Source organism: Amblyomma maculatum, unplaced genomic scaffold, assembly GCF_055883805.1.
Source record: "Amblyomma maculatum isolate TAMU_Amacu unplaced genomic scaffold, ASM5588380v1 scaffold_19, whole genome shotgun sequence".
Classification (NCBI taxonomy): Eukaryota; Metazoa; Arthropoda; class Arachnida; order Ixodida; family Ixodidae; genus Amblyomma; species Amblyomma maculatum.
Window position 1 is genome coordinate 7,408,186 of NW_028146744.1, and position 19,216 is coordinate 7,427,401.

Here is a 19,216-nt window from a genome sequence, read left to right on the forward strand (position 1 = left end):
TTACCAACGAGAATGACGTTACCCCAAAATGTCGCCGCTATAACATGCGTTCTCGATAACAAACACTCCATGGTGAAAAAACAAAGCCAGGAAGTTCCTTTTCTTGCAAGGCTCTTCTGAAGAGATCACTTTTCATGACCGCACGCACATCATCACAGTTGGGCAACGTTTTCACACCCGCGCTACCCGCGCACATGGACGAGCGCGGCCATGTTTACAGCCAGGGTTGCCAGGTCCAAAAAACGAAAAGTCGCCACAAAAATGAGAAAAGTAGCCAGAAAGTAGCCACTTGGTAGCCAACCAGAGGAAGAGCAAGGCCGGCGTTGCTGCGACCGGGGGCCCGATCCTCGATATTCGCCTTCCCCTGGCGGCGCCATATTGTCTTTCTGATTGGCTCTGAAAAGAGTCACGTGCTTCAAACTTGTGGCGCGAAACCATCAGTTGAGGCAAGCACTTTTAGCGGTTACGTCAAAATGACGTAGCCGTGAAAATTGATTTCAACCGGAGCTATCCTTGTTGCCTGGATGACAAATACGAATGATTTTGGAGTGGAAGCAAAGTTACTGATGGTGGTTTGGAGAACACTTACGCTCGATTAACCAATGTGATGAAAATAATGGCATACTGGGAAGGAGCGGATGCTCAAATTTGATTGGCTGGAGCTATGTCACGTGAAACACGTGATACGCAGGCATATTTAGATTACGTCAAATTGACGCGTCATGACGTAACTGATGTGCCGCCATTACCGAAAATGCTGACGTTTGGCCGCCATAATTTCGCCGAGTGGCGAGGTGCCCGAATTATGCTAATGAGACTATGGCGACAGGCAAGCTGATTTATGCAGCCGTTAGCCTACCGTAGTTTCTTAGCTTGTTATTAAAAGTAAAAGGATAACTTTATATACACCTTGCATGGCTTTTAAACGCAATAGAAAGGCAAATAATGAGCGCGTATGAAATAAAGGACGCTTGAGACAATCTGTAATGGGGGCAGAAGCTTGCGGCCGCGTGACGGCGCTAACTGCTTTCTTATTTCAAACCCTTTCTTCCCATGGTAAGAAATCATTGGTCTGTGCGGTTATGATAACCCAGCAATGGCGGCGGCCATGGAGGGAGGCATGAAGGGAGGTACGCTTTCATTATAGTGAACTAGAATATATATTCTAGTTCACTATAGCTTACATGGAGGAAAGAAAGAACTTGTACGCTTATGAGTGGTCTTCGTGCCGTTCGTCGTCTGCAAGTAGTGATCGAGGATTTGCTGCAGCACAGCAATGCTGTCAAATTGTCTTGAAAGATAGCTCGTCAGTACAGTCAGATCAATCATCTGACGAGGAGTGTAGTGTGGCGGCTTTGCAAGCTCCGAGGCGAGAATTGTCCTGCGCTCGGAATGTTGAACTGTTGAGCTACTGGTGCTTCGGGTGTGATCGCCAGTGGTGAACGCCTCTGATGTTGGATGGCACGAAATGTATTCGTTCGGCCGAGCGACAAGCTCCCGGAATGTGTCGGGCTTCTCGATGGGTGTCGACCAGCAGGGCAACGCAGTCAATCTGCTGGAAATGGTGCAGCACGTCGAGCATCACAGAGGTAAGTGCAATAAGAAAACCTGTAAAGGTGACTGTTCATACAGCGTCATTCGCATTCAAGTTGTACGCAGGCGGGAAATGACTGAAGATTAAAGGAATACTCACAGGACGCATGCGGCGAATCCGATATTTTTAATCAGCACTTTGCGTTGCTTTTAGCTGCATATTTCTACGACGCATTATAATTTTCTTCAACTTCTCTACACTGCACGAACTTAAAAAAAAAAAAAAAAAAAAAAAAAAAAAAAAAAAAAACTGAGTGTGCTTGTAGTTGTCAAGATTTCTTGGTTAATGGTTTCGACGACCGAGGAAGGAAAAACAAGTGAAATCGCCTGATATAAGTCGTTCCCTTAATTGCAAAAAAAGAAAGAAAAAGTTAGCCACAATACAATTTCCGCCACCAAGCCGTCTTTACCTGTTACGGAAATGGTTCACTTAGGTTTAGGTTTTGCACTGACCATTTCTTGCATTCATAGATTACACTTTACCGCAGCCTAGCTTGTAGCTTTGATGATTTTGAATGTTCCTGTGCCATGCGTGTTTGATATTTTATTTGCATATAATTTAGGCACTAAACATTTGCAGGTGATCGTGTGGACCTTGTGCAGCCGTTGCAGCACTTCCAATCCGAGTCATCATGTGGTCGAGAAGTCCTGGGGCCATATTCAACATCATTAACCTCTCTGCTAGGCTTGTATAATCTGGGAGGCCACGCCTTGTCCCTGGACGGCCACATCAGATGTGAAGTGCTATGCAGATGGACAGCTCTTTTTGAAGATCGTTACAGCTTGTAGTGTGTGCAGATCACATGACATTGACGCCACCTGCAAATGGTAATCGCAGCAGGAACATCAACAAGTACAAGGAAGAGGACGTGCAACATTTATATTAACTCGGACAGGAACAACTTGATCACCTGCACTTGAGATTTTCACTCGCTGTCATGATTTTGATATATGCCACAAGTGATCAATGTGCACATTCTTACTGCTTCATGTTCGATAGCATACTGCTGAAAAGCCGTCCAAGTCTTAATTTTTTCTGTGGTTTTGAGATATAACCATCTCTTTGGTGTACATTTTGTTGATAGCATGTGCAAGAACCAAGTTCAGCTTTGGGGTGGCGCAGTGGTTACGGCGCTCGAATATTGTTCCCAAAGACGCGGGATCGAATCCCGGCCTCGGCGGTCGCTTTTCGATGGAGGTGAAAAGCAAGGCGCCCATGTGCTGTGCGATGTTAGTGCACATTAGTGCGATGTTAGAACCCCAGGTGGTCGAAATTTCCGGAGCCCTCCACTACGACGTCTCTCATAGTCTGAGTCGCTTTGGGACGTTAAACCCCACAAACCAAACCAAACCTTTCCTTGGTGCTATAATTTTTTGTCTACCATCTGTAGACATACTGAGTGTATTCTACAAGTGCTGTGGCCCTTGCTGAGAGCTGTCATTCTTTGTTGTATACTTTGCTTTTTTGTGTTCTGCTTAAACTCAGTGTGCATTTTATTAAGTGCTTCATGTCAATGAAACACAGGAAGGTACAAAAACGTTCTCCTTCTACCTCCAGAAGTGCCATTCTGAGTAGGACATGCGGGCAGCAACAGTTCACAATTCACTTTGGTGTTTGTGGCAAGCAGGCAGCCTGCGATGTACTACTTCAGTGAGAATATTTGACATACGTGCACCCTGGTGGATGTGTCTGCAGTCGTTTACCATAGCAGAGTCCATTTCGTTACACCTATCTTGTGTGCTACTAGGGTGAAATGTGAGGTGCCCACTGTGTTTTTCCACAAACTGCAGAGTGAAGCGAGCTGTGCTTCTTTGTATTTGGTTGCCTTTATGCTTGTTTTCTATTGCTTCCTTCATATGCTGAATGTAGATGAACAGCAATCAACTAGTTTTCCCAAGGATAATTTGTGCATCTATTTGGTGGTCATTGTCTTTCATTGTTGTATGCACGGAAAATGAGGCCCCCGCCAACTTGTCAACCCATTTTGGCAATTTTAGATTCCACTTTTGCAAAATTTGCCAGTTTCATTTTGCACTGCAATTACTGATGCTTTGTAGTGATGTTAATCAAGATCCCAGATAACCTGTTTAACCTCTGCATCATTTGTGTGGCTCGGCGATCAATGAACATTTTTGTATTCTTCAGTTTTTTCACAAAGGCAACTATTGACTTCTCTGTTTTGTAACTAGGTGATATTGATGTGCATGTGCACCCACTGGCAAAAGTTCTTGAAGGTGGCTTCGCAGGGGAAAGAATGCATTCATTTGTGTACGGGATAAATTGCTTGACATTTCATGTTTCACTATATAACTCATAGTCACAATAATGATGCACAAGCGCAGGAGTGAAATAAAAACTTTTTGATAAGATTGTCCTTCATAAATTTTTGACTGCAGCTCTACAAAATGCTTTGCTCCTTTTGTGCATTGCTACATATCTTGTTCCATAAAATACCTCCCTCCATGATAGCGCTGTGTGTAGTCCTTCCATACCTCTATTATGAGGCTGCTATCTGGGCCATTTGCTTCTTGACACATTCTTGCTGCTGCCACATGCCCTCCGGCACTCACATATGTTAAAAGAGGGTTGGTAAAGCTCACATATTCATGCTCTAAGCCACTGGAGACTGGCTTCATCACTCGAGATGTTTATCGAATGATTGCAGCTGTGTATAACTGCTTCATTACTTTTTTTCTGTTAGTTGCTTTTGTAGCCTTCATTGTTCTTTGTGAGCTTTAAATTGAGAATTTTAAGGAAGGGGCACAAATTTTATGCCAATCACTTTCATTTCATTTATGTAGAAGCACTTTCAAGGAAACTTGTGTTTCATCATCACTTTTCAACATTTTGTACCATTGTGCTAGTACTGAGTTGTATAACTTTTTGCTCTCATAAGTGACAGCTGCGCTAGTTTCACTTACACCTATCCTATTGTCGCATGTGTTTTCTATGTTATCTAGTATCCCTATGCTTTCCTATTATATCAGCTTCAGCAATCCTCTCTGCATTTAACCCTCAGAATGTGCTGCATATTTTGCACGTCTGCTATGTGTACAGCCTAAATTGAACACCACAATATATTCTTAAGATTGCATTCAAAAGATAACTTCCTGAAGGTACAATCCTATTGAACACAGTAGACGTCATACTATCCATAAGTGAGCCATTCTTTTTCGTGATGTATTGAAGAATTTGTGAACAAAGCGATTTCATTTTATCTTGACCACATTCATCTGTTGTTTCTGTGGTACAGCCTCTGCCACAGCTGCATCTATAACTCGGCTGTTGACACTGTGGTCAAATGTCTTGCGAGCCAGCAGAGCCTAATGTAGCGTTGATGTTCAGCTATTGGCTTCTTGCTTTTTTTTTTTTTTGATGCAGCAACGTTAAAGCCTCTTTTCTGCACAAAACGCGACGTTGTGAGTGGAAAATCTTGGGCACATTTCAGACAGGTGACATGGCCGAGTACTCAGTGTGATGTCTCTGGCTTCACCTTTGAGATGAATGTGTGAGGTGATAAACCTTGCAGGATCTTTGGGTAATAAGACAGGCAACCCTTAGGCCATGGAAACGCATCCGTACAGCTTGGTTAGAGTGGGCTTTATAGGTATCTAGACAAGTGGTCTTCCACATAATTGGATAACTTACAGGTATATGCTACTGATATGTATCATAGAATAAATACTAGATGTTAGCAGTAGCAAAGTCGATTCACACGAATGAGAGTCTGCAGACAGGAGCCATAAAAGCTGTTGTGTCATAGGGGTAAATGCTGAGCTTGCGTGTCCCCACAATTGTTTTTAGAGCATGAAGTTTTCAAGTGCTGTGCTGGTTTGCCTGATAGCCGTCACACTGAGTGACTTGCTGAAATAATGCTTAAGGCTTGTCTTCCTGAGCCAAACATTTCTCCTTTTTGGTAGACTGCATAAAGGGAACATTCTAGGTGTGGCAGGCATTTATGCACAGATAAAATCATTCTTACACACACTATAACTACCTTTGCCCTGTCCATAACAGAATCAGGGAATACTTGCTCTGTCCCAGGTGCCGACTACCATTTAAATGACGTTGAGTTCCATAATCTTTGATACTGGTAATACTGCGGAACGCATAGCATCCCTTGACTGCAGTTGCAGCCTAGTGGTTTGAGCATTTGGGGACCAATCCTCAGTGGTGTTGGGTACTCATTGGTAAAACAGTGGGTGCTTGCTTTGCTGGTGCTGGGGTTATCTTGGGCCAAACACTTGGAGAATGGGTTTTTGACCCTATCTTGTGTTCCCTTGCTTTGTATAACTAATTTCTCTTCTTTGGTCTCCAAGGCCGTGCCACCTTTCAGATATGGCGATGAGCTGTACAAGTACAACAATACTGTAATTACTTGAATGTGTGACAGCCTTTCATTTTAGGCTGTGTATTGTAGAGTGTGCAGTGCTGTAAATAAATTTTGTATTGTTTTGTATATTGTAATTTTCAGTTTTCTTATAAGCAAGGCTTCATGTCAGGTGCATGTAAAAAAAAATGCCAAAAAGTACCGAAAGCAAATGATACACCAATTGTTAGTCAACGACGAGCTGTTTAAATCTACAGGGAATGTGTTACGTGAGTAGCAGGTCTCTTAAAGTGTGCATGTTTTACCAAAATAAAGGACAGAAGCTATACTGCAACCTGTTGGAAGAACCATGCATACAAGACGCACTAGCTGCAAATCATACGCTCATTTAAATCACGTTTAGTTTTCCAATGATATGCAATCAGAATGTCGAAAAAGTAAATTTCATGCTTTATTCCCATATTTATGCCCGTATTCAGGTGAGGTTCATTTGAGCATGTTTTTGAGTCAGAGTGTAGAGAGTGGATGTTAGACAGTTGCACGTTGGACATTATGCATTGCTGGAAGAGCACACAGGGGATGGCACAGCCAATACAAATCATACAGTATTATCACCTGGCATTAATGAACCTTTGCCAAAAAATCCAGAACACCACCCTGATGTGCTGCAGGCCACATTGCTGCAGGCCTTGCAATTCATGCCTCTTTTTGTCGAATATTGTTCCTGTGCATGCTTCTGTTTTTCTTTTTTGTTGCTGTTACTTTTTTACTTACGGTGTCTTTAAAGTCACGCTTGCTTTCCCCTTTGGCTCCCTTGCTTCACTCAGAAACAGGTTCGGGCTTTGTGTATATAGCATGTGCACTGGTTAATGTGTGCATGAATGCTACATTCAATTGACAATTGCTTCAAGAAAATGGTTTCCGTACTGCATCTAGCTCATTGTAATTAGGCATCATATATCATATTCACTCTTCATGTCTGTTCCTTCACTTCCTGATCGTCAAATAGTATATGTGAAGGCATATCTCTAGCCGACCTCATCACCCTTCTCTCCTCTGAGGAATCATGCTGCACTGAAAGAAAGTGCCGGATGCTATTGCAAGTGCAAAACTGGTAAACAGTAGCAAAGGAACTAGGCTGTACCTGACAAATTTTGTTTCTCTTGTGACATTGTGGTGTGATGTGCACCTGCATCAGACGAGCAGTGTTGCTACTTTTATAAAATGTTTTTATGCAACATGCTCAGAAACCAAGCAGAATAATACCGACAGCTTTTTTTTTTATTATTATTATTTTAACGAGGCATCTGCCACAACAGAGTGACACACTCTGCATGCGGTGAAATGTGCATACAGCGTGCTATGTCTAATTCAGGGCACATTAAATGCCATCAGCGTGAAAGCTAACCTGTTGCTGCCAGTGGGCATCTGGATACACTTTTCATTGCATTTTCATTGCTGCCAGAAAACCTTATCTGCTTATTTTTGCGGCTGCGTGAAAACGTCCCCGCCTCGATGGCTCAGTAATGATTATACGCTCGGCTCTCTGACCCGCAATATGTGCGTAGCCCAGCTACGACGATCGCATTTCGATGGAATTAACACGCTAAAGGTGGTCCGATGTCAGCGCATGCTAAGATCGCCAGATATATGGCCTAATCGAGCTCTCCACTATGCGTGTTTTCACTACGCCGCTCCAGTCGGGCCGATATCCGCACGCTACGCCACAGAAGCCGACACGTATACCCGGCCGTAGCAGACTTGCTAACATGATGGAAACGGTGGGCTGCCGCAGGCAGTTTCCAACGACAGTGATACCCTGAGAAGGCCAGCGTTGTCGTCGGATAGGTGCGTCTCTTCTCTAGAGGCAACTGCAGCCCGAAAATCTGTTGGGCGCTTCCAATTCTCAGTCGTAAACAAATTCTTTAATCCTGATACTCGCCGATTTCTCTGCGCGACTAAGTCCATAAATGAAACACGGACAGCTAGCAACATGCAGGCATCTCAAGTGAGGCATCGCTCACACTTGACGACCGGCTGTTTGTGGGGTTTGCGTCGAGTACCGCCGTTCGCTCAGCCTAGCTGCTGGTGGACGTCCGACAGCGTGTGTACTATGATGCACTGTGGTCGCAACTACCGTTACTATAATAGTACAGTACAGCCGCAATGTATACGTAAGTATCTCACTATCTCCTCAGCCTTGCCCTGCCGCGCGACGCGTGTATGCAGCGTAAACACTGTTCGCACCGACCCTTCAGCTTCTTGGCATCGCAGCGTTGGCATTTTTGTAATCGGCGCCAAGTAGCAGACGATGGCGTTATTTTTTGTAACTTTTTTTCTTGTTTTTTAAATTTCGTCATCAATTTCTGTTTATACGCGTTTTAGCGCCGCCCCAATATTTACGTCACGGGTACGTCACAACATGGCCGAAAAGGCGAATATCGAGGATCGGGCCCCCGGTTGGAATAAGCTAGAAGCTTGGTGCAACCGGGTGAAAATAAGCAAATCATTATTGCAACCCATGGATTGGCTTGGCTTTGTTTATTATTTTCGGATTGATGTTTTTGCAGGAAAGCCCAAGGCAGATCACGTGTCGTGTGTTTGTAAACGACGTTTGGAATGTGTGGTCGTGTGAATCGCGATTTTTGCGCCGTGCACATTTCGTGCCTCAGTGCTCATCTTGCAGTTTCTTCATGGATTACGTTAGTAACCACAGAGGCGATAGACGCATTAGAGGCTTCGTGCATCCACGGAAGTTGAAAGAGTGCTCCTACCTGCGGACCCCGTTGGTCTCTCCGTTCATTCTGCAACAAATCATATTTGCGTGTTGCCTTACGAACAGGGCGTCTTGGATTTATTTTTGAAGCATGAATGGTGCACAGTGTGGCATACTTGAAACCAAGAGCGTATGTAAAAGGTCTGTGTATGGGGATCGTGATTTGGTTTGTGCTGCCATGGAAGAAGATTCTCAATGTGTAGGTGGTCTTGGCTTTCGTTTTGAAGGTTGCGGTGTTTATGTAATCACCGTATGTGATCGCTTGGCTGATTCTGGAAGGGTGTTTATGTGCTCTTTCTTTTGCAATGCCGGGCACTCCAGATAAAACGGGTCTTTTCGAAGCTGCTAGCAGTTTTCCCAAAACTGCCTTAGCGAAAGGACACTTCTATTTCGCGTTATTCACGAGGTGTGCGCGTTCGCGTAGTGTGGAAGAGTGTGTAAAAAATATTTAGCATTCACCCGTTCCTACGTTCCCTGAATCGCACAGGGTATAGGCACTAATATGGAGCCGAAATGGTGCATTTCGCCCTCAATATATCCCAATATTAACTTCGAAAAAAATATCCAGCAGGTTCGGTACTCGATTTTCTTTTACCGCTTTTCCCAAGTTGCGTCGCCTGTCTGCACGCATTTTTCACGTTTCCCGCATTCTGCTGAAGCTGCCTGAATTGAACAAACCTCTATCCACTAGTTTGATCCAGGGCTTTCTGACCGACCGCGCGCGGTTTGTTACTGCTAATACCCAGTCCTCTTTCTCAAAGTTTTCTTTCAGCTATGTGTTCCACAAAGCACTGTCCCTTACTCTTAACGATCTCCCTTCAGTAACTTCTACCATCCACATTTTAGTTGATGACTGTGTACTTCGCTGCTCTGTAACCAACTCGTCCGACGCTTCTGCCTTATATCAATATCTAATTCGCATACAATAGTGATGTGCTATGTGGCCTCCGTCCCTGAGAAGCTTTAAACTGTTGATTTCTTCTCACCACTGCCAAAACACATCCTACTTACAAAATTAACACTAGTACTACTTTTTCAAAGAATTCGTTTAAGTACCTTGGTGTTCACCTCACTAATGGCTTAACATTGTCTTGCCTTGTAAGCCATGTAACTAATTACTCTAATAGAACTGTTGGATACCTCTATCGTAACCTACCCATGGCTGGCACCTTCTTGTGTAAAATTACTAGATTACAAAACCCTTGTGTGATCACAACTTTAATATACCAATCATATAGTTGATCCACACTACTGTAACTTTACTGAACCTTATGAGCCTGTTAAAAACCATGCCACCAGTTTCATTCCCTCGAATACTCCTTCAGCATCTCTGCCATGAAATCTCTGTTACAGTCTCTGTTCTAGTCACTGTACTTCATGCCCCTGCCTTTATCACAAGCTTTCCATACAAGACCTCATGGCAGTCGTCTCGGCTAACCTGTGTATAGAACACCTCGCACAGGTCATCGTAAAAGTGGCGTTTCACCGCATGCCCGCACAACTACATTTCATGAGTCATTTTTCGCAAGCACTGTTCACAACTGGAATCATCCGTCATCAGTGATCCTGTAAGCTTCAATACTGCCATCGAAGAACCTGTCTAATCATAGCCATGTATACCACCAGCCTGTCGCCATTTATCATTGTAAAGTCTTGCATTAGGACCTCTGAGGTATCAATAAACACATAAATAAAAGCATGGTTGATAAAGATTCCTTACAATATGGGAACTGTGATTATGTTCGGCAGGAATATATATATATGTAACTGGATCATGTTGAACGGTGTTAAGCTTGAGCTTGGCACAATTGTCTTTCCTGTGATATTGAACTTAGAAATAGGATACTGAGTGATAACACTGACATGGTGGCTTGCCTTTTGAACTTAGAATGAACTTAGAATTTAGAATTTGATTGCAGTATTCCTTTCTTTGCATTCATACTAAATGCAGGGGTGGAAGTGCTGCTCCATTTGCTTCATTCTGCTCCAGCCTGCTTTCCCTGCTCCAAAATTGCTCCAATTCGACTGCATCAATTTTCTGACATTAAATTTAGTGGAGCACGGTTTTGCCGCAGAGTGGGCCATTACTGGTATTGATAGCAAGAACCGCAATCCGAGAAAATTAAGTTAAGCGACTATGAGAAGCGCAGCTGGGCAATGGTCTGTTATGAGTTCTGTATACAGGGTATGTGGTTGGTGTAGTCAAAACGATGGCAGCACACCGGTAGCAGAGGTGTAATGCATCTCACCCGAGCCTAATATGTATAAAATTGTAATATACTAGAAAAGTATGCAGCATAATGTTTGCTTATAAGCAAATTTGAGGAATTCGTTACGGAAAATGTTCTGTGCTCTTGATATAGCACCTACTTCCGGCCTTTTGAATCGCCTGTGGTGAGGGAAATGAGATCAGCGAGTGAAGCAGGCGCACAGACTACTACGAGGTAGCGAAGCACTGGAAGTGGTAGACGAATATGTTTACTTAGGACAGGTAGTAACCGCAGATCTAGATCATGAAAGGGAAATAACTAGAAGAATAAGATTGGGATGGAGTGCATTTGGTAAGTATTCTGAGATTATGACTAGTATCTTAGCGGTATTGCTCAAGAGGAAGGTATACAGCAGTTGCATCTTACACTTACTCATCTATGGAGCTGAAACATGGAGGCTAACGAAAAGGGTTCTATTTAAGTTGAGGACAACGCAGATGACTATGGAATGAAAAATGGTAGGTGTAACGTTAAAAAATAGGAAGCACATAGAGTGAGTTAGAGAAATAACTTGAGTTAATTACATTCTAGTGGAAATCAAGAAGATGAAATGGGCATGGGCAGGGCATGTAATGCGTAGAGAGGACAACCGATGTTCGCTTAGGGTAATAAACGATTCCAAGGGAAGCAAATCGTCGCAGGGGACAGCAGAAAGTTAGGTGAGCGGATGAGGTTAAAAAGTTTGCAGGAGTAAAGTGGATGCAGCTAGCACAGGTAGAGGAGTATGGGAGAGGCCTTCACCCTGCAGTTGGTATAGTCTGGCCGATGATGACTATGAGCCAATGGAAACTTGTCCAGCTGCAACGAACTACACGGTTTGTAGCGATTCTGCTGTGAATACAAGCAGGTGCTTCACCATCTAGCCTGTCATGCCTACGACAGACAAAAGCACACTTGGAACTCTTATGGAGGTGATGCCACTTAGGTGCCAGTCACTAAATGTGTTTTCAAAAGTGTTGGAAAGTCATACAGGGCCTATCGCCAGTGTGTTGAAACTAAGATAGCTCAAGCAATAATTTGAGCAGCTACAGAGGGCCATAAAGTAATGAATTTGAAGGGGAAAAAGGCCGTACTTAAAGTGCCACCTATCTTCCCTGAAGGCATTACTGGCCAGTACCCATAAATTTATCAGCACAGGCGCAGGATCAAAAAGAATATGCACAAGATAGAAAGCAGAAATGTACTGTTCATTGATGTGAACTTCGAACTAGTGGCAATACTTGAGTGCATCAAAGTGGTGAAGTCCACCTTTGAATCTTACAAAACAGTATAAATCTCTTAGTTAAAAGATCTTCATTTATGAAATGTAGAAGGCAGCATTCCATTTGCTGCTATTTATCCCTTTGTCTGGTTTTGCCGTACAGGTGCTGCGGCCGTATGCCGTCCCGCGGCGTTTTTGCAGTACGGGTATTGCGCTAAACACATAGCGTTTGAAATAGTTCGACACTGGAGGTGATTTTTTTTTTTTTTTTTTAGAAATATTCGACAGTCAAAGAGTTAAGTGAGGAAGCTAGAATTCTATTATTAAAAGCGAGTCTAGAATCTTGCTCCAAGACATAATGTGATTGCTCCAAAACTCTCGTTTTATTGCTTCAAAGCTGCTCCGAAGTTACTTTATTACTGCTCCCTGAGCTGTTCTAAAATGCTTGAGCCTGCTTCCACCTGTGTAAATATATTTACCTTCTTCCTCTGTACGGCGCTTCAACCAAGAAAAAGCTCGGTTATAAATTCTTTTCCGTGTTTTTTTGTTTGTGTGACTAAACTATTTAAACTAATATTCTGCCTTGAGGTCTAAACCAACTTAATAATCTCCTTAATAATAAGTAAAGCATATAAGCAGAAGGAGCGATCACTTTCACTTTGACATTAGATGTTGCAGAAAGTCAAGTTCATCATGGTTGACAGCAAAGTCTTGTTCATTGTAATAAATTTATGACTGTATCAATACTTGTGCATGTTACTATTGGAATGAGGTCTTTGAGATTAAGATATATGTGGTCAGAGGTAGGGAGATGAACCCAGCACCGACTGTCAACTGAGGTTTATTGGAAAACGGAGGAATTTATGCACATTTTCATAACATGTGACTCAGCCGAAGTCAAAACGTCATATACACATATACCAGTTTTCTCTCCTAACAAAGCACTGACAAAAAAATAAATAACAATAAAAAAGAAATCACAAAAATCCAAAACACAAGTGAAGTAGTATACACCATGAGCAAGCACATGCCTCACCGCTAAACATTCGATGAAGACAAATGAAAAAGCCAGGTTGAGCTGTATATGGGCTTCTGTTGTCAAAATGTAAAGTATGAATGAGCAGGATTAAGTCGTGTCGTTAGCCTTAAAAACCACCAGATATAGAACCGGAAACTGCCATACAAGAAAAGATATAACAATACTAAGCGTTTTGAGTAAACCTACGCTACTTACAGGATCTCAAGTTCTTTTTCACTGAGCATTATTGAAGGTGCACTGACGCACAAGCCCTTTTTCTGTTTGATGACTCTTGCCTCCAGAATCTCTCTTGTAATCTGCTTGTTGCTTCTACCAATAATCTTTGTTTTGTGAAGCCCAGTGCTTAAAGTCTGGCTCAATCGGAGGGGGTCTGTAGTGATTCGAGCATTGGTGGAAAGGGAAATAAAGAGAGAAAGTGGCTGGTTGCCTGTTTTGCAAATCGTTTTATACAAAGGGGAGAAATCATTATTTTTCTCCATCTCTGGTTTTTATTAATACTCAATGTGAAACTGTTGAAACGATAGAGAAGAAATCTTCCAATTACACCACTGACAAGAACAAAACAATGATTACTTGGTTTGTATTCTTACAGTCCTCATGCTTGAATTCAAGCTTTTGGGATCTCAGACCCCTCTTAAATATTACGGGGGGGGGGGGTCTCTGACACACCCCCTGGCTTTAAGCCCTGTAGAAGCCAGGGCATACAACCTGTGCACCTGCTGCAGTGCAAAGCAACGTTTCCTTCGCAGATGTTTCTTTTTTGCAAGTTTTTCATAGGTATAATTGTGTTCTCAGAGCCATTCATTGAGGCATCTACCCATTTGTCCAATGTAACGTTTCCCACAACTTAGTGGGATCTCATACACCACACCTGTGCTGCAGGGTACAAATAAAGTCTGGTGTTTTATGCTACATGCGCGTTGCTGCACACCACAAGTTTGAGTGATCCTACAAAGCTTCGATAACTTTTCCGAAGCTGTAAAAACTACTTCGATATTTACTTTTTTGCCTATTTGTTTCAAATCATGCGATATGCTGTGCAGATAGGTTATTGCAACCAGATTTTGTTGTATTCTGTACGCTGTGTTAGGCATAGCTTCCTTGCTGTTTGTTTTCATTTTTTTATAGGTTCCTTCAGCAACTGAGATGACACCATGTTCCGGATAGCCAGCTTCTTTCAACCTGTCAGTTTGATGAATGAAGCTGCTTTCCAGGAATTTTCGAGATTATCTCATTCTTCTTTTGATACCTCTTCCTTTCCTCTGTCACATGAATCTCATGTCAAACGTAAAATGGGTACAAATTTTCTCTCCATCCCGGCACATTTCATTTTCCGCACTTTTCTTCCCCGACTTGGTGGGTTTGGCTAGTCTTGCACCAGCTGACGGACTGGTTGGCTTTGGTGACCCGTACTCAGGACATTCTCGGTGCCTAATACTCCGTGTCATTTAAGTTTCTTCCTCCTTCTCCCAGTGCATTTTTTTCTGTACCGTTTCCACCTAAAGCATCTTGTAATCTCCCATTTGCATTAACCTGGAACATTGCTTTTCCTTTGCACCACTGCCATTCAGTCCCCCATTTATCTTGACTCTCCTCCTTTTAATTGGTGTACCTGGCTGGAGTCCTCCATGTCGAAGTGACAGATGGCCCTGGCTCTACAAGTTGCAAACCTCTTTGGCACTCATTTTTGTAGCCAAATAAAGTTTATTACTACTACTTCTACTAGGTCTTGAAGTACAGTTTAAAGAGTTGAGGAAAGGTCTGCAGGAACCAGCATAGCTGAGAGCGAAACTTAACACAATTAGACCTTAAACTTGGGTCGTTTTATTTTGCAGTTCATAACTTATATTTTGGATAGTTCCAATGAAGGTCTGAATGGTCGCTTTTGATCGTGCTTCTCTTAACATTTCTAACTGAAGGTATGAATGCATTCTAGAAAAGAAAGCAAAAGCCTTCAGGGCTAGGTTTTTTTTGTGCTAAGTGTTAAAATTTTTTATAAAAATTTGGCATTGGCAGAACAGCCAACTTGAGTATTAAATTTGGGTAAAATGAATTCTGCTTTAACCATACACTCTAAAATTGCCCAGTACTCTTGCTGAATTTTGGGGGTGCTATTAAAATCACTTGTTTTGACATTTCAAAAGCCTTTTTCTGTTTCTTCTTTGGCTGCATATACTGCAGCTAAGTCTCTTGATTTTAAGCGAGTATCTCAATTTTAAGGCACTTTTGATGACTCAGTACTCGCGCCTTTTCCTTTCTTAGAAATTTTTGCCTCAAATTCAAGTTAGTTTTTTATTTCGTACAATACCATTATCGATATGGCGCCGGAAGATGAGCCCCCCAGGTTGGAAGGCGTCCCACATGTTACTGGGGATGAACAAAGGGCGATTCCTAGTAGCTCCAGGACGAATGAAGCGGCTGGGCTAAAGCCAAAAGGACGCTCAGTTGTGGATGTGTCGGGAAGCGACCGGAAAGTCCGATGTTGCAAGGAGATATATCACATAGCAACATGGAATGTAAGATCTATGACGCAAGGTAAACTGGATATCGTCAAGCGAGAAATGGACAGATTGAACATTGATATCTTGGGTATCAGCGAGCTCAAGTGGACCGGAATGGGAGAATTTAACTCCGGCGACCATTATGTCTTTTATTGTGGGCACGAATCCAAGAGAAGGAATGGGGTCGCTCTCATAGTAAACAGAAGAATTGGCAAAGCAGTGCTAGGGTACAACCCCAAAAACGACCGAATGATTTCACTTCGGATCCAAGGTCACCCTTTCAACATAACAGTTATCCAAGTCTATGCACCGACCACTGCTGCTGAAGAAGCTGACGTTGAGAGATTTTATGCGGACCTACAATGCCTTTTAGACCGCACCCCATCATCAGACGTCGTTTTTCTCATAGGAGACTGGAATGCTAAGGTCGGGAGTGAAGAAATATTCGGAATTACAGGCAAGTTCGGTCTTGGTGAGCCAAATGAAGCTGGGCAGAGGCTAGTAGAGTTCTGTCACGAAAACAACCTGACCATAGCGAATACTCATTTTCAACAGCACAAGAGGCGCCTGTACACATGGATTTCACCGGACGGTCTGTACAGGAATCAGATCGATTATATTATTTGCCGGCAGAGATGGAGAAGCGCTATACAAGCAGTAAAAACAAGGCCTGGGGCCGATTGTGGCACCGATCATCAGCTTCTTGTTGCCAAAATTAAGCTTCGATTGAGGAAAACGCAGAAAACTAGAAGGCCTTTCAGGTATGATCTGGATCAGATTCCATTAGAATATGCTGTGGAAGTGAGGAATCGATTTCAAGAGTTAGATCTAGAAGACAAAGAGCCCGAAGAGATGTGGACTGATGTTCGTGATATAATACAAGAAGTTGCTACTAAGGTAGTTCCAAAGCAAAAGAAATGCAAAAAAGCAAACTGGTTATCTGAAGAGGCTTTGCAAATAGCTGAGGAAAGGAGGATGGCAAAAGGTATGGGGGAAAGAGAAAGATACAAGGTTCTCAATGCGGATTTTCAGAAAATAGCAAGGAGAGATAAGAATGCCTTCCTGAACATACAGTGTCAAGCAGTTGAGGACAACAGCCAATTAAGGAACACAAGAGCTCTGTATAAGACAATCAAAGATATCAAAGGAAGCTTCTGTGCTAAGCTGGGCGTGATAAAGGACAAACAAGGCAAGGACCTCACTGAAGCCTCAGAGATAAAGAAGAGGTGGCAGGAATACACAGAAGAACTGTACAAGAAGGACCCGGATGTGCAAACCCAACATAGGACGGTTGTGATTACTGATCTCGAGCCAGACATCCTGAAGAGTGAAGTTGAATGGGCCTTAGCCAGCCTTGCTAAGAACAAAGCTAGCAGAATTGATGGTATTCCAGCTGAGTTGCTTCAAAACCTCAACCACGACGCTGTTAACACACTGCATACATTATGTCAAAAGATTTGGACAACCCTGCAGTGGCCACAGGATTGGAGGAGGTCAGTTTACATCCCCATTCCAAAGAAAGGCAGTGCCAAAGATTGTTCCAACTACCGCACGATCGCGCTTGTTTCGCATGCTAGCAAGGTGATGTTAAAAATCCTGCAAGGTAGGCTGCAGCAGTATGTGGATCGGGAGCTTCCGGACGTGCAAGCTGGGTTTCGCAAGGGCAGAGGAACTAGAGACCAAATTGCCAACCTTCGCTGGATCATGGAAAAAGCAAGAGAGTTCCAGAAACCCATTTACATATGCTTTATTGATTATGTGAAAGCGTTTGACTGCGTAGATCACAGCAGATTGTGGCAAGCTCTCCGAGAGATGGGAGTTCCAATTCACCTCATCTGTCTCCTCAGGAACCTTTATGAAGGGCAAGAGGCCACAGTCAGAACTGGGCATGGTCTTACTGATTGGTTTCCGATTGAGAAAGGGGTGAGGCAAGGCTGCATACTGTCGCCCTGCCTATTTAACCTATATGCAGAGTGCATCATGAGGAAGGCCGGTCTGGACGAGTCTTCAGCTGGAGTGAAGATTGCTGGAAAACATATCAACAACCTTAGATATGCGGATGATACCACTTTAATGGCAGAAAGTGAAGTGGAACTCAAGAGACTTCTGATGCGCGTACAAGAAGAGAGTGAGAAGTTTGGGCTTAAACTGAACATTAAAAAGACGAAGATCATGGCGTCTTGCCCTATCAAGTCCTGGAGCATCAATGGACAAGAAGTGGAAGCTGTGACAGATTTTCTGTTCTTGGGCGCCAAGATTACCTCGGAAGGAGACTGCAGCCATGAAATTAGGAGACGCCTGCTTCTGGGAAAGAGGGCAATGGTTAGCCTTGACCGCCTAGTAAAGAGCAGAGACATTAGTCTGCCAACCAAGATCCGTATAACCCGTGCTATGGTCTTTCTAGTTGTGATGTATGGATGCGAGAGTTGGACAGTGAAAAAGGCTGACCGCCGAAGAATTGACGCGTTTGAATTGTGGTGCTGGCGAAGACTCTTAAGAGTTCCTTGGACTGCCAGAAGATCAAATCAGTCGATATTGTCGACCATAAACCCTGACTGCTCATTGGAGGGTCAAATTCTAAAGTTAAAGCTCAGCTACTTTGGTCATCTGATGAGAAGAGAGGAGTCGCTGGAGAAAGATTTGATGTTGGGAAAGGTTGAGGGTCGCCGGAGAAGGGGTAGGCAGCGAACGCGATGGTTAGATGGCATTCTCGAGGCATTGCAGATGAAGCTATGTGATGTTAAGAAGATAGTGAGAGACCGGAAAGCGTGGCGTGACATGGTCCATAGGGTCACGAAGAGTCGGACACGACTGAACGCCTGAACTGACAAAGAGGAAGCAGCCACAGTTAAGCAATTACTGTAAGTGTCTTGATGAGCTGGCCCATCAGGTGATGAGGAATGCTCTGTATATACGGATTCACTAAATGAGAAGCATGGGCATGTTCAACTCAAAATTAGCTACCTTTTCTTAATCTTCAAAAAGCATTTGATACAGTGACCCTTAAGATTTTAACTACCAAACTGAACTACTTAATTGTCTTCTGCTGTCCATTTATTGCTATTCTTATGAATTTTTGCATCAGATTAAACAACCAAATCAAACCTGGTGATAATGTATCAGTAAAGGGGGTTGTAAAGGGTGGGGTTTATTCCATCTCCCATACTTTTTTTCCTTAATTTAATAACACAAGCCCCAAAATTTAAACTTCCACGAGTTTGTCCTTCTAGAATGAACAAATTGTGTTCTGAATGCAGTTTCAGTGAATAAGAATCTGTTGGCACCATGCAGGGGGTCATGCCGACGCCCATGTCAGTATCTATATCAGTATCTATATCAGTGTAAACTTTCCCAAAACATAATTCTGTTGGCGTATTTAGCGCAAGAAATTTCTATGCGCGGGCTAAATTGAAACCACTGTGATGATCGAGCGCGTACCTGGCCATAACCTCCTCTATTTTTTCGAAAAAATAGAGGAGGCTATGACCTGGCTCTCTTATGAGCC

The 19,216-nt window shown here is 43.1% G+C and overlaps 1 protein-coding gene across 4 annotated transcripts in view; it reads right to left on the reverse strand.

Moving 5' to 3' along the window:
* LOC146171622 (tRNA (34-2'-O)-methyltransferase regulator WDR6) overlaps positions 1-212 on the reverse strand; it is a 215,707-nt gene extending 215,495 nt beyond the window's left edge. For 3 of the 4 annotated variants that reach the window (XM_084586380.1, XM_084586377.1, XM_084586376.1), the window contains exon 1: positions 5-212. In XM_084586380.1, coding sequence (XP_084442506.1) covers positions 5-71 — 67 coding nt within the window. In that variant the 5' untranslated portion in view covers positions 72-212. The remainder of the gene's footprint in view (positions 1-4) is intronic. The other variant, XM_084586381.1, reaches the window with a different exon arrangement.
* Positions 213-19,216: the final 19,004 nt, after the last annotated feature.